The sequence below is a fragment of the Geospiza fortis genome, unplaced genomic scaffold (genome assembly GCF_000277835.1).
Source record: "Geospiza fortis unplaced genomic scaffold, GeoFor_1.0 scaffold132, whole genome shotgun sequence".
Classification (NCBI taxonomy): domain Eukaryota; kingdom Metazoa; phylum Chordata; class Aves; order Passeriformes; family Thraupidae; genus Geospiza; species Geospiza fortis.
Genome location: NW_005054446.1, coordinates 918,309 through 934,394, shown reverse-complemented (window position 1 = coordinate 934,394; position 16,086 = coordinate 918,309). Strand labels below are relative to the sequence as shown.

General features: G+C 40.3%; 1 protein-coding gene across 1 annotated transcript in view; it reads left to right on the top strand.

The window, feature by feature from the left end:
• The first annotated feature begins 290 nt into the window (after positions 1-290).
• The window catches only part of PRDM2 (PR/SET domain 2), a 21,293-nt gene continuing 5,497 nt past the window's right edge, over positions 291-16,086 (top strand). The window contains exons 1-3 of the mRNA XM_031062328.1: positions 291-342; positions 3,448-3,558; positions 4,445-8,654. Of these exons, the coding sequence (XP_030918188.1) occupies positions 3,540-3,558; positions 4,445-8,654 (4,229 nt within the window). The 5' untranslated portion in view covers positions 291-342; positions 3,448-3,539. The remainder of the gene's footprint in view (positions 343-3,447; positions 3,559-4,444; positions 8,655-16,086) is intronic.

The window sequence follows — 16,086 nt, the reverse complement described above, 5'->3', positions numbered from 1 at the left end:
GTGTGAAGGCTGAGCCATCTTCCAGCAGAAGTAGAGAGAAAAAGGAGCCCTATTGAAAGTTGCAAGACAAATTACAAATTGGTGAATTCCTCTTTTGATCTTCATCACTACAGACAAGTTCCTACTTTCCATCTGTTTATTTCATTCATTTTCCTTTGCATCTTTCTTTTACAATTCTTCTAAAGCACATACACACATATTAAGTTCTGCCCTTCATTTATTCTTTTGTCATTGTTTCCATTTCACTTTCCCTGTGTTTCATTCCTGTATCTTTCTTGTTTAGACCAAGTGGAGGATCCAGCTGGCAGTAGCAGCCATGTAGGACCCTTCAGGAACCTGATGGTAAGTGCACGTGTGTACTTATACTCAGGATTCCACCAGGTTCTGTGTTCAGAGCATTTCCCCTCCTGCAGGCTTCAGTTCATTCCTGACCTCTGAAACAATAAGAAAACCAAGGGACAGGCCTTGAACTACTCATTGATACCCTTTATATCAGCAGTAGATTGTGTTTTTATTGGAAATGTGCAGGAAGAAAATTCCAGTTCATATGGATTTTAAAAGCACTTTGAGAACTCATGAGAGAAAGTCTATCAACAGACATTTACAAAAGGTTCTGAAATCCAGATATATGAAAACTGGGAGAGCATAGCAGTGAAGTATCACCTATTACTCTGCTCTTAAATTCTCTTGCTGGGCACGTGCTGTTGAATGGTCAGGACCATGAAATTGTGCATCTGGGGCAGTCACTGTCATGTTTCAGTGCAGTGAATTCTTTGAACCTTTTCAAAGAAAGCTGCAGCCTAGAGGATGAACAAACTAAAGCCATCTACAATGGTTTGGTGTCTCTCATTGATTTGTGGCAGAAATTGATCTGACACATCTGAAATGTTGTGTGTGCACAAGAAGTTTGTTCACTGTTTAGAGAAAGGGTGAGTTGGGTGCTTGGGTGAATCCTCTCTTCAAATGCATCAGTGCTCAAAGGCCAAGAACTTGAAACATCTCCAGCTGTATCATGGAACAGGTTACATCATGAGCAAGTTGCATCTCTTTTTAGGACTGGCAGAACTTGCAAATGCTCTGCTTTCCATCAGTAGCATAAGGTATGTGACACAAGTACCTTGATGTTGTGTGAAAATCCTGCTTTTGTAGTGATTTCTCAGGTTATCATTGGATTTGAGGTACTATAAATTTTATATTCTATAAACTGATGACACTTTGAAACATATCTGCATGCTTTAGAGCTTGGGATTTGTGTTGGTGCCTTTTCATACTTTACCTCACCCTTGAAAGAGCACAGTATATGGTCAATAAAGTTAGAAAAAAGAATTAGTTTGGTCTTGGTTTGAAGACTTGGGTGGTAACCTGTTGTTGTGCTGAAATTCAGGGCTACTGTAGAGTTAGATACAGAATTGCACTGTGGGAGGAAAAAGTGTCTGAGCACATGTCAGGTTTGGCAGGTGAGAGGGGTCAAGATACTGAGAGTGGTCTTCAGATGACAAGTGGTTTGCAAAAAATTTGAGTTCTTAAGGTTCTAGGAATTATGTATGATTTCTTATGTCGCTCATAAGGTGTATTGTGATGCATGTTTGAGTCCTAGGAATGTGTTGAAATCTTACATTTCCACTTTTTCCCTAGAAGTGGAACTGTTGGATTGTGTTACTGAACATTCCCAGAGAATTTCAAGTGACTTGGGAGATACTTCTGGAAACTACTTTGGTATCCTTCATGCTCAGATCTTGGTGTAGTGTTGGTTGTAATTATGAACATTAGAGATGCTGATAATAAAAAAATGGTGTTTAAATTGGACTTTCAGTAGCTTGTCATGCAAGGAAAGATGTGCTTTAACTTCCTCATGCCTATGTGAGCACCCAAGTATGTGCTAAATCTTCTGACAGTCACAGGTTTTTGGTATAAAAGCAAAATTCAATGTGGAGTTGCTCAAACAATCCAGGATAGTCCTTTATGGCAGGTTAGACTTGGGCATCATAACAATAATTGAGGATATTCAGAGAAAATTGCTAGTTCACTTTGGGGAGGATGTGTGTGTCTTGTCTAAAGGTGACAAAAATTCAGTCTGAGTGACTATTGTCAGGTTATAGGACTAAAATCTGTTAAATTAGATAAGAAATAAAAAAGGTTTATTATATACATAATACTGAAACACATTGGAATTTGGGGGTGGCCTATAAAATCTGAGCTCCTTGAGAGGAAATATAGATAATTATTTAGTTTGTTCAAATCAAAACAAGTGTTTCATTTTAAAGCTGAGGCTGTCTGAGCTGTTCTCTTGGGGGGTTATGTGTACTTGGAACTTCCTGGAACAGAGGAGCTTTTTTTTTAAAGGCATTTCAGTTTCTTGGCTCAGGATGGGAAAAATTTTTTCAAGGGGTAAAAAGGAGGAGTTTGACAGGATTGTGACATGGAAGAATGTGCTTCTAACTAGGAAATGGATTTAGGGCTGTGATGGACATTTCTGATCAGAGGGAAGGGGCAGTGTGTTATAAAGTAGCATTTTGTGTGTTAGAGGGGGCACAGGAGGAGTTGGGATTGCTGCTTCTGGACATTTCTTCCCAAGAGTTGTGTGTAGAACTGTGGAGTCTCAGTGGTTTCTGTATTCTGTGTGGAGACTACAGTCTGCAGTGAAGTGAATGAAAATCCATAAAATTTCATTTGTTATTACACACCCCATTTCATAATTCCTGTATGTTATAGGCCTGAATCTATAACATTAATGGCAAAAATCAGCAGTAGTTTGTAGTGGAGTGGAAAATGAAGTGTTCAGTGTGTTTACATCTTACAGTACTGGTCAGGTCTTGGCATATAATGCCCTTTTGTGTTCATCATCCTCTGCAACTAGTACATCCTTCTTCATTTTGCTGACAGAAAGTGATAACTTGAAAGTGGTGTTTGTGTCAGGACCCATCCAAATACCTTCAGCATTTTCTGTTACCCAGTTCCATCTCATTTGGTTGTACTGCTTTTGCCCTGTTTGTCAAGCTCATGCTGCTTTCACTCTTCTCATGATGTTATTACTTCGCTGTTTTTATCATAACTCTTCTCATCATTCAGAATGTTGATACAATGAAAATAAACCTCTATGGGTTTCTGTTTTGTAAGGTCTTCCAATTAACATTGGGATTAATAGTATATGAAGAGATTTTCTATTTTCCATACACTTCTGTGAGATACAGGAATTTAGTGGCCATATTAAGGCATTGGGTAGCTGCATGATGTGAGGTGCTTAATCCTGGACAGGTAGTTTGTTCTTGCTGTGAAAGTGAGGAAGGTATTTCAGTGTCTGAAGTTTTTTACCTGAATGCTGTCTGTTCTCCTACAGGGTCTCTACAGGAGTTTGTTATACTCCAAAGCTGAGGGTTTAAATCTGCCACTGATACATGACAAATAAAAATTGTTAAGCAAGAATAATAAATGCTTTTTTCCCACTAGGAAAGAAGAAGACTCAGGAAGGTAAAAACAAGGGGAAGAAGGCAGCAGATACAAAACAGAAAAAGACTGATTTGGATTCTACTTCTGCAGATATGAGGGATTCTAAAGAAGGTGAGTTCTCAAGTGTCTTATTTTTTCCTTCTTTTTATCTTTTTGAAGCAAAGGATGCTTGTCATGTTTAGTACATTAGCAGCTTATCTTACTGTAGCAAAGTGAACATGTTTGTATTGTTTGCCCCAATTGTTTTACTAGTTAGGAACTTGGCTATTAGAGGCATGTCATTAAATATGCAGCTCTGACCACAGGGAAAATTAATGTGCTACAAAATTGAGACATAAACACAAACTCCTTAGAAGATAATAGCAGAGCAAAATCCTTATTCTAGTGTCTTTGGAGCTTAGTTTCATGATCATTATTTATTGCTAATTAACAAAGTCAGTACCAAGGGGGGAAAAAGACACTCATAATTCTTTTGACCCATAACTCTTCCGTTCCTTCCCTCTGTTGTCCCTTCTGCTGGCACCACTGCTCAGGTGTCTTATGGCCCAGCTAAGGAATGGAGAAGGATTTTTTGCTCTGTAATGTACCCACTTAGGCAGCATTGTGGGGATCGGCAGCAAAGGTCTTTTCCCAGAATCATCAGAGAAGATTTTGGGCTGGAAGGGACCTTAAAGTTATCTTCTTGCAGCCCCCTGCCATGGGCAGGGACACCTTTCACTAGACAAGGTTGCTCAGAGCCCCATCCACCCTGGCCTTCTTTCCTTCAGCAATGGATATCCCTGAGAACAGATAGGTAGGACTTGCATGCAGGAAAACATCCATCCACACGAGTAAATAAATGAGAAGTGGTGATATTGTCTTGGGTCAGGAATGTTGGATATGTTGTGCTAGAAGAAAAAATGAGAAGAAAGGTGTAGCACATCCTGAAGTGTTTGGTAAAAATATCTCCTGAAGTGTTTGGTAAAAATATTTTCTTTATTGTACTCTTGTATTCCAGGTCATAAAGAGGAAGATGAAACTCCTTCTGTTTCTGCTGTGCTGTCTCTGGAACAAACAGCTGTGATTCAGGAGATGGTAAATCAGGATGTCCTTCCAAAGCTGATGATCCCCAGTCCCACCAACGAAACACAAGTGGTAACTGAAGACAAACAAGGAGAAGCCATAAACTGTGCATCAGATGATTTAGATGACGATGAAGAGGAGGATGAAGAAGAGGAGGATGAAGAGGAGATAGAAGATAGCAATATGCCTAAAGAAAATGCTGAAATGCCTTTGATATGTGAAGAAAAGTTGGACTCCATGGAAGAACAAAAGAGTACATCAGAGGAATCTCCAGAAAGCTCTCCAAAGAAAAAACTCGTGGTGAAAATTCCAAAAGCAGAGGGGGAATCCAACGGTGATGTTCAGGAAACATTCATGTTTCCTTGCCAGCATTGTGAGAGGAAGTTTACAACAAAGCAAGGACTCGAGCGCCACATGCACATCCACATCTCCACCCTGAGCCACGCGTTCAAGTGCCGCTACTGCGGGAAAGCCTTCGGCACTCAGATCAACAGGCGCAGGCACGAGCGACGCCACGAGGCCGGGCCCAAAAGGAAACCATTCCTCACACTGACCTCCTCACAACACTTGGATAATGTTGCTGATAACCAAGTGATTGTGGATGATGGTCTTAAAGATGACCTGAATGTTTCCAGTCTTGTGCAGGACTCTGTTGTCTTGGATTCTGAGAAAGTTTCCCAGGAAATGTCAAACTCCGCGTTTGCCGAGGAGAATAAGGAGCCCAAAGAATTGCATCCGTGCAAATACTGCAAGAAGGTTTTTGGTACTCACACCAACATGAGGAGGCATCAGCGTAGGGTTCACGAGCGTCATCTTATTCCCAAAGGTGTCAGGAGAAAAGGGTTCTTCACTGAAGAGCCACCTCTCCCAACAGAGCCAGCCCCAGCAGTCCAGAGTGTGTACACAGCGAGCACAGAAATAGAAGAGGAAGGTGAAGGAGATGATGTCTATCTTATGGATATATCCAGCAATATCTCTGAGAATTTAAATTACTATATTGATGGGAAAATTCAGTCCAACAGCAACACTAGCAATTGTGACGTGATTCAGATGGAGTCCAACTCTGCAGACTTGTATGGATTGAATTGTATAATCAGTCCGGTCACAGTGGAAATTTCCACAAATTTAAAGGTTACACAAACACATGTGAATGAACCTCCTAAGGAACCCTCTAGCAGTGGGAGCAGTGAATCAAAAAAGAGAAGAACTGCCAGCCCTCCTCTTGTACCAAAAATAAAAACTGAAATAGACCCAGAACCTATAACTCCTACTAGTTCTTTAAATCTTCCTCTTAGCATTTCAACAGAAAGCTTACCTTTTCATAAAGAAAAAGGGGTTTATTTGTCATCAAAATTAAAGCAGCTTCTTCAGACACAGGACAGTAAGAAGATAACTCCATCAAGTGAAATCCCTAAAATAGGACCTTCTGTTACATCATCATCTGTTTTGCCTCCAGTATCCAGCAGGTTTAAAAGAAGGACCAGCTCTCCTCCCAGCTCTCCACAGCACAGTCCAGTGCTTCGAGACTTTGTCAAATCAGGTGAGGGAAGAACTGTGTGGAATGATAATATTAGGAGTTCAAAAATGCCAAAGTTAGAAAGCCACAGCAACTCACCTGCTTGGAGCTTGACTGGAAGGGAGGACAAAGAGACTTTGAGCCCTCATTGCTTTGAAGAATATAAAATATCAAAAGACTGGACAGCAGCTCCAACTTTTGGCAATGTGTGCAACCAGCAGCCCCTGGATTTATCCAGCGGTATGAAACAAAGGTCTGATGTCAAAAGCAAGACTCAGGTTCCCTGGGAATCTGTTTTAGATCTGAGTGTGCATAAGAAGCCTTGCAGCGATGCTGAAATTAGGGAATGCAAAGAAAACTCCACACATGCGACATGCAGTGGTGTTAAGAAGAAGAAGCCCACCACGTGCATGCTGCAGAAGGTTCTGCTGAACGAGTACAACGGGACGGACGCAGCCCTGGAGCAGCCGGGCACGCCCCCGTTGTTACCGCCCCCCAACCCCCCCTCCCCGCCGCCCTGCCTGCCCGTGTTAACTGTGGCCACGTCGCCTCCCCCCCTGCTCCCACCCATGCCCTTACCCATTCCAGATGTCTCTGCCAGTGCCACTAACACCTCCTCCTGTCCTTCACCACTCTCCAACACTACTACCCAGTCCCCACTACCAGTTCTTTCACCTACAGTTTCTCCTTCTCCATCCCCAGTCCCTTCTGTTGAACCTCTTATTTCTGCTGCTTCACCTGGCCCCCCTACACTGTCTTCCTCATCTTCCTCCTCCTCTTCCTCCTCTTTCTCATCCTCTTCCTCCTCATCGTCTCCATCTCCACCTCCTCTTTCTGTGGTTTCTTCTGTTGTTTCCTCTGCTGATAACCTTGAAAGTTCTCTCCCAATAATAAAACAGGAAGAAGCTGAAAGCGAGCAGCAGAAAGCGAGAGAAGAGCCTCATACTTCAAGTGAATCAGGAGTAGTGCAGGAAACCTTCAACAAGAGCTTTGTGTGCAATGTCTGCGAATCACCTTTTCTTTCCATTAAAGACCTAACGAAGCATTTATCCATTCATGCTGAAGAATGGCCCTTCAAATGTGAATTCTGTGTACAGCTTTTTAGGGATAAAACAGACTTGTCAGAACATCGCTTTCTGCTTCATGGAGTAGGGAATATCTTTGTTTGTTCAGTGTGTAAAAAGGAATTTGCTTTTTTGTGCAATTTGCAACAGCATCAACGGGATCTCCATCCAGACAAAGAGTGCACACATCATGAATTTGAAAGTGGGACTTTGAGACCCCAGAATTTTACTGACCCCAGTAAGGCAAATGCAGAGCACATGCAGAACCTGCCAGAAGATTCTTTGGAACCTTCAAAAGAGGAGGAAGATGAAGATCTAAATGATTCTTCTGAAGAGCTTTATACTACTATAAAAATAATGGCTTCTGGAGTGAAATCTAAAGATCCAGATGTCCGTATGGGCCTCAATCAACACTACCCAAGCTTTAAACCACCTCCGTTCCAGTATCACCATCGTAATCCTATGGGGATTGGAGTTACTGCAACAAACTTCACAACCCATAATATCCCACAGACTTTTACTACTGCCATTCGATGCACAAAATGTGGCAAAAGTGTTGATAACATGCCTGAGTTACACAAACACATACTGGCCTGTGCATCTGCTAGTGATAAAAAGAGATACACACCCAAAAAAAATCCAGTCCCCCTGAAACAGACAGTGCAGCCTAAGAATGGCATGGTGGTCATTGCTGGGCCTGGGAAGAACGCCTTCAGACGAATGGGTCAGCCTAAAAGACTCAATTTCAATGTGGAGATTAGCAAAATGTCCTCCAATAAACTAAAAATAAGTGCATTGAAAAAGAAAAACCAGCTCGTACAGAAAGCTATCCTGCAAAAAAAGAAATCTGCTCAGCAGAAGGCAGAACTGAAAAATAACCCATCCGAGACAGACTCTCACATCTGCCCCTACTGTAACAGAGAGTTCACTTACATTGGGAGTTTGAACAAGCACGCATCATACAGCTGCCCCAAAAAACCCATCTCTCCCTCCTCCAAAAAGAATTCTTCCAAAAAAAGTGCAGCTTCTTCACCTGCAAACAGTGACAAAGGCAGCAACCAGCGCAGGCGAACAGCGGACGCAGAAATCAAAATGCAGAGCACTCAGCCTCACCTGGGCAAGACCAGAGCACGAACCTCAGGACCTGCACAGCTCCAGCTCCCTTCTGCCTCCTTCAAATCCAAACAAAACGTTAAATTTGTACCTTCCATGCGATCTAAAAAGCCAAATTCATCTTCATCCTTGAGGAACTCTAGTCCTGTAAGAGTGTCTAAAATGTCCCATGTTGATGGGAAAAAAACTAAGGTGGTTTCTAAGAACAATTCCTCTGGAATCTCCAGCAAAGCCTCCCGGAAATTGCACGTCAGAATACAAAGGAATAATAAAGCTGTTTTGCCAAGTAAATCTGCTGTGGCAAGTAAGAAAAAGGCAGACAGGTTCAGTGTAAAATCTAGAGAGAGGATTGGAGGACCAATCACACGGAGTCTGCAGCAGGCAGCAAATGCAGAAGCAGCAGAAAACAAAAGAGATGAAAGCAGTACAAAGCAAGAACTGAAAGATTTCAGGTAAGCATTTAATTTGAAGTTGAAACAACCCAGGAACACGTTGCTTGCTGTTTTGCTTGCTGGTCTTTTTTTTTTTTTTTTTTGTCTTTTTTTTTCATCTTTTTTTTGAGTTTCTCATGCTTAAATAAAAAAAGAAGTTGCATTTCCTAAAACATGGATGAGCAGCTTACTGATGCTGGGGTATGATGTACATACTTGATGCATTTTGTCATGTCATGAAATTATACACGGTTTGTATAGAGAATGTCTTTAATTATAAACTGAAATGAAAACTCTGGAAAAAAAATGTCAATACCTGAGTGCAAATAAACTTCATGTCATTAAACTCAATGTTATTGGAGACACTGACCTTGTATTTGGTATCTGACATCTAAGGTAGCCCAGAAGCATTCTAGATTTATTTATGGTGGTTCACTAAGTTAAAAAATATGACTGCATTCTTTACTCACTAAAATAACTTGCTTTGGTTTGTAATAAAAAGCATTCTCTGCATATATATATATATATGAAAGAAACAAACCACGACCAAATACTTCAGAAATGTATGTGCATACGGACTGAGATCATAAAATACTTAATATAAGGGAAATAGACATGTAAGAAAAGTTACATGAACATGTAAATTTGTTAGAAGTATCATGCTTTTTATGTTTCACTATAAAACTTTATAATTAAAGTTCTATTTCTTTTTGAGAAGAAGCATTTTAATCACAAGAAAGGGTAATCCTTCAATAAATAAATAAAAAATCTTAATCTACGTGCCTGAGTCCCGATTTACGTCTTCATGTAGTCTCTCAAATCAATAGTATATTTTGCACAGTGTTTATAACCTTTGTTACCTTGCTCCTGCCCTGTTTTTCTTGGAAACAGGAGTCTGATTTGCTGAGGAACTTTCACAAAGCTCACTGGTAATTAAGAGTTCTTTTGGGGTTGGTAATTGCAGCGCCTGGCTGTGATTAACGCCAGATTTAGGGCCAAGGGTAGGGTTTTTGAATGGAAAGGAGGGGGAGGAACTGGCAGCCTCTGTCAGAACAAGTAGAGCAGGATCTGTTCATTGTCAAAATCCAAACTGTTCACAGCTTGTGTGTCTTACAGTGAAGATCTCCAAATAGTGAGGAAATACTTTGGAAAGTAAAGGTGTTCAATATAGCAGAATTATTCCCAAGTGCTGGAGGGGAATTTGACTTAAAATAATCCATACCCAAATTAGGATATGTTGAAGGAGAAAAATGTTATTTGGAATTTGGAGACTAATGGTGTAAAAATGCCTTTTAGGAACAAGAAATGTCTACCAGGCCTGTTCCCTTGGGACATAAACATCTTCATGTTAATTCTCATCAGCTGCTCTCTTAGTTATGTGTGAAACTGCATTGAAATGATGCCAGAACAGATCAGTAGAATAAGAAGCCAAAACACCACATTTTTCCATCTAAATGAATCATTTGACCTTAGTACCTCAAGTACTTGGAAATGGGTGCATATGGGAATTGTTTTGTAGTATTTGGGGAAATAACAATTGACCTGGGGCAAGGTTTCCTTGGCTGGCTCAAGTACCCTTGGTTTACTTTGGCTGCTTGGAGTCTTTATCAGTTTAACGAATGGTTACACCAGGGAATTCTTTTTGTCTCTGAAGTAACTTTCATAAATCTAGATTGTCTACTTCTTTCTATATCAGTTCTACAGTATGAAGAATTTTTCTGCCTTCATACACGAATGTCAGCGCAGTTTAACTTTGATTCTGCTCTATGTAGGCACTGTTGGGTTTTGATTTTTTTTTTCCCAGGAAATCTTTTTCAAGATTTGCTTCATGTATATTTGTCTGCCAATTTGTTTTTCACCTTTCAGTTTTTCTCTGTAAACATACTTGTTCACAAGTTGTTTTGTCATTTATCTTCAGTTTTTCTTTTGTGGTTTGTTTTTTTTAAAATTCTATTTTCTAGGAATCTCCTGTAAAAACAAAACAACACAAAAAAAAATCCCTTAATGCCATGGTAGAGCTGTTGCATGCTCATCTTAGGATAAGCACTACACCAAGGGATGTGAAATCCAAGCTTGTGAAACTCACAGAAGCTGAGTCACAGCCATAAAATTGCCTGCAGTGTCAGGCCTAGATTTCCTTACTTTGTGCTTGACACACGTGGGATAATTCAGATGGAAGCCGAGGGTACTGTTAATTAAACACAAATGGAACCCCACAGGAAATCAGCAGAAGGAATAGTGGGATGAACTGAAGCAAATCTTTTGATTTTGTGGATGGTGTTGGGCAGTTCAGTTTCTGTGCTTGGCAGAGCAGGTTCCTTCAGCCTGTCCAGAAATCAGTGTAGATTCAGGGCCAACAATTGCTGCACTCCAAGTATTTTTCTCATGTATTAGGTCTCTTCAAGCCTTTTGTCTCAATGAGTCAGTAGAGGCCAACCTAGCAGGGCAGAATTACCTTCCCACCTTCTCCTCACTTTCTGAGTCTTTTAATGTCCAGTATACAGTGGGAAAAAAAGCCTGATTTGGATGTTTTATGGATTTTCCAAGTTCTTATTTACACATGCAAATAAAACTTTATATAGCAGTGATGGATTTCTAAACACCAGATATATAATGGATGCAGTGTATCTTTTTATGGATAAGAAGGCTAGAGCAGGGCTACAGACCTGCATATTTTGAAAATGAAATATATAATTATTCTAAAAGGTTGTACACCTCTAATTTAAGACAATGAATTGGTCTATTGTTCATAACAGCTTTTTATGGAAATACTGTTTGTCACGTGTTCATAGAGCTTTCACAATTAATGACAGAATGGATGGAAAGTGACTAGTTTCTTTATACAGACACCCCTTTTATTTTTTGTTCTTAAAAAGTAATCTACCTCTTTAAAATTTGTAGTTTAATACTTGTTTGGTGAATTTGTGCCACTTTCACTTTCACTATCATTCCCATTTTGTTACATTTCTGTTATGGGGACTTTATGTTGAAATATTGTATAAAGCATTTGTAGCAAGTTTAAGAAAATAAAATATTTAAAATTATTTAAATTGTTTTGGACACTTCAATTGTACTATATGTGATTTACATTTTACATTAATTTCATTTTGTTTTCATTTTGGGTTGTTAATCTTGGAGCATGTTCCTGTATTAAAGTTTGCTGTTAGGTATATTGTTTCTTCTGTTGGAGAGTGCTATAAAGATTATTCTAATGAAAACATTAAAAATTGCAATTTGACATAAAAGTGGGGTTGTCCTTGCTTTTGAATGCTGTAGCCTTGCTGGAGGGCTGTAAATGCAGGTAAGAACTGAAGAGGGATTTTCCTCCTCCACGTGCTGTCCATCCTGTGCTGTGAGTTCCAGTCCTGGTGGTGCAAGCACATAGTGACCAACCAGATGGAATTATTATGACACATTTCCTAAAACTAATAAAGTGAACTTTTTAAAAACTTTGGGGGAAACTTGCCTTTTGTGTTGAAAGCAGATGTGCCAAGAAAGGGAAAAGAAAGATAAAGATAAGAAAGATAAAGAAAGATAAAAGAATAAAGATTAAACAGCGTTCATCTAGGAGGAGTTGAATGTGCTTGTATGCTTCAGTTGTGTCCCCCTGGTTCAGTGACATGAATTTGTACCAATTGGCCACTTCTGACTTAGCCTGAGGATTTTAGGTTTTAATTGTGGACACAGCTAATAAATTTAAACTGTTTAAATGAAAATTACATACACTATTTCAACTTCTGATACTATAGTTTTCTGTTTTTCTGATATTATAGTTCTCTGGTTTTATATGCTTTAAACTTGTTAAATAGTTCAATAAGAAAAATACATGCAAAGGTTTTTTTGGCTCTAGAGAATTTTGGAATGCTGTATTCCCTCCAAGATGTGTGCTCTGCCTCTTGCAGTGGAGCTGGAAGTATCTGTGTCTATGTTAGTGTGGCAGTGGGGTGCAATAATGTAACATTGCTGAGGCTGAACAGCATTTTACAGCAGTCAGTTCCTTCACTGCTCCCAACTAATCCGGTAGTAAGTTACTGTTTTATGGAGTTGTCTGTTCAAATGAATGCTTCTGTCTGACTAAGACTTTTTGGTGAGAACTCCAAGTTTATTTTTTCATGTGGGATGTCATTCCTTGAACGTGTTCTGTCTATAACAACATTTTCCCTGGATTTTGAATGATGGAGGAAGATCTGATGGAATGATGCAGAGGTTCCAGCATTGCTCATGGGGTGGTTTTGCACTCCCTGCAGTTTGGGATTTGCACCACAATGGAAGAGGTGAATCCTTGGTCTCCTTACAGCAGCAGTTACACCAAGGAGCTGGGGGGAAGCCACAGTGAAGGTTTTCACTCTCGATTAGGTTTTACTGTAGTTACCCAAGGGTGAACATTGTTTTACATACCCAGTGTTGTATTTGGAGGTTTTATAAGAAAAAGGAAACATGAAAAAAAGTGAAGGCTCACAGTCTTGAGGTTGCAGAGGATGGGACATAAACTTGATTCATTGTTTCCACTCTTTACTGACAAATGAAATGTCACTTGGAGTTTGCTCTTGCTGCAGTCTGGGTATTTCAGTCACCTTGTAAGGATTTATTGGCCATGTCTAGCAGTGAACTGATGGTGAGTAAACCAGCCTCATTCTCTAATATCATAGCAGAAATCTTCTTGCCATTTTATGTGGGGTTTCTCTGCTGTGATGTTAAATCCTCTTGGGTCCCAAGGATGTGCCACACTGAGATATTCACCTGTGTTCATCAATTTATCAGAGAAATGCTGGGTGATGGAGATCTCCAAATGAGAAATGATCTTCAAAGAGTTTCAGTCCTAAATAGGTGACTCATCACAAACAGAAATGTGCAGCTTTCATAGTCACTATTGCTATTGCATCTCATCTGCATAATTGAATTTCTCTGGCTTTTATAGCTGCCTCTGTATGATCTGAAGCAACAATAAAGCTGTAACAGAGCCCACAGGGTGCTGACACGTCTGAAATGCATCCAGACAGGCAATGAAAACAATTTAACTTGTCCTGTTTACAGAGCCCAAGTGACACTGGACGAGATCAAATGAGTGTTGGTTTAATAAAAACAGAGATGCTGGAGTTGTTGTGGAGAGGCAGATCTGACAGGTGGTGTTTGCCTTTTTTTTGTTTTCCATTTTCCAGTTTGTGGGAAGCACCTTGTGGCAGCAGCTGCCTGAGCTGTGTTCAGTGCTGGGTGTTAGAGCCAGGCCCCTCCTGCCCTCCCAGCTCCTCAGCCCTGGTGGGAGCTGCCCAAGGGATTCAGGCTGGGGTGGTTCTGCTTCTCTGCCTTGTCAGCATTTTTGTGTTACAAGGCTGTTATTTAAAATTCTAATTTGGTTCCTGATGATTTTCTTTGGAGAGATGTCATAGAGTTTGATGTCTAAATGTTCAATATTGAATGCAAATAGGAATAGCATTCACTTCACTTACTGTGGTTTGTGACTTCATTTCCAAAATTATGGGCTCAGCTCCAGGTTTTTACTGGAGTTGGGTTTAGCCAAGGAGCTGAATTGCTGGACACAGACAAATAGCTTGTGAATGACCTTAAAAAGAGAACTTAGAAGACCTTACATACTAATTCTGGCCTTTATTTACTGAATGTGATCTCGTGAGTCACATGATGATGGAGTTCTGCTCATGATGAAAAGGAGCTAAACAATAGATTTTGAACAAGCACATGCTGGGTTGGAGCTGAGCTTTTGTGGTAAGTCTGTGATGAGAGGGGGTGAACTTCCACATCTGTTTAATTAAACTGTAAAAAATAGCAGCTTTCTAGTGGAAAAAAGGATTTACCTTCCAGTACTTTGCAAGAGCAGAATGGTGAGGAAAATATTTCTATTTCACAGCAAGACGCAAATAAAATACTCTTAAATAAGGCATAGTATAAGTGTACACTGCCACAGCACAGGTTGGACTCTATGGCCTTGGAGGTCTTTTCCAACCTCAGTGAGTCTGTGATTCCTTCTGCAGTTCAGGCAGTGCTGCTCAGCAAAGTTCAATCACAGAATCACAGAATAATGAGGTTGGAAGAGACCTCCAAGATCATCGAGTCCAACCTGTGCCCTAACACCTCAACCAGACTGTAGCACCAAGTGCCATGTCCAGTGTTTTTTAAACACATCCAGAGATGGTGATGCTACCACCTCCCTGGGAAGAGCATTCCAGTACTTTATTATTCTTTGGGTGGAAAAATTTTTCCTAATATCCAACCTGTCCCTTCCCTGATGTAGCTGGAGAGACTGTGTCCTCTAATGCCTGTGTAAATGCCAGGACTTCTTCAGGGAAGTGATTTTGTTGGGAATGCAGACTCATTCCCATGCACAGGCCTGTGCATAACCCCAGTGACTCAGTGGGGAATTTATGGAGTGTTTCCTTTTGGTGTCGAGATCTCTGCTCAGCATTGCAGTGTGGAAGGAGGTGGGAAGATGAGGAATACTGAATTCTTACATCACTGAGCTGCTCTGAAGAGTTTCACACTCAAACTCCACTGTCACTGGAACTTGAAGTTGTATTCTGTTCATTATGGCAAATTCAGCATGTCCCTCATCTCCCTTTTCAACTCAAAGCACACTTTTTTCTGTGGTTTATTTTTTATGTAATGAGACGTGCAGGACTGAGGGCTCATCCTTTTGAACTCTTTTGGTGTCACCATTTCTCTATAAAGCTAAAAAAAAATTTAACTACAGTGTTCCCTATGTGTGATGAAAGTTTTCTCATTCTGTTAGGAATGTGATTTAGTAGATAAAAACTTCTTATCAAATCACATTACCTGACAGTATAGAAGATAAATTTAAGTACTTCTATTTTTAATCCAAAATTGTTCACCTTTTGTCTTGCAAAATACTGTGTGCCACTTTAAAGGGCAGGAAGACAAATTGCTGACATGATGTTCATCTAAATTTACTGGTTTACACCAAGATTTCTTAAGTGACTGAGACTCTGAGCTCAGTTTGAAGTACCTTCAGGGCAACTGAAGGAGCTCAGAGCTGGATTCCTTTTCAAGTGACTACTTTAGGTCACTGGTTGCTTTTGAAAATGTTAAACACCATTTTACAAAAATAATAAATTTTAATACATTAATTTAAAAGTCCCCCAGGTGAGCTGTAGGCATGATGTGAGATTTTTTCCAGCAGTTCTCACCGTTGGTTGGGTGTTCATCACCCCAGTTCCTCGTGATCCGCAGGGAGTGGAACTGAGCCAGCGCTGAAGAAACCGAAACTGCAGAGCAGGTGTGAAACAAAGCAGTTTGTGAGCTCCTGTGGGGAGCAGTGCTGCTTTAAAGGATTCAGTTCTTTGAAGCACTGTGGTGGAGAGTGCTGTTAGGTGTCTTCTTGGAAGTCTAGAATGCAAAGGATCTCAGTAACAGGTTTTTCCAGTTTAGATTCATGAAAGGTCTGACCATAATATTCATGTTCTGTGAAGGAAAGATAAAATCC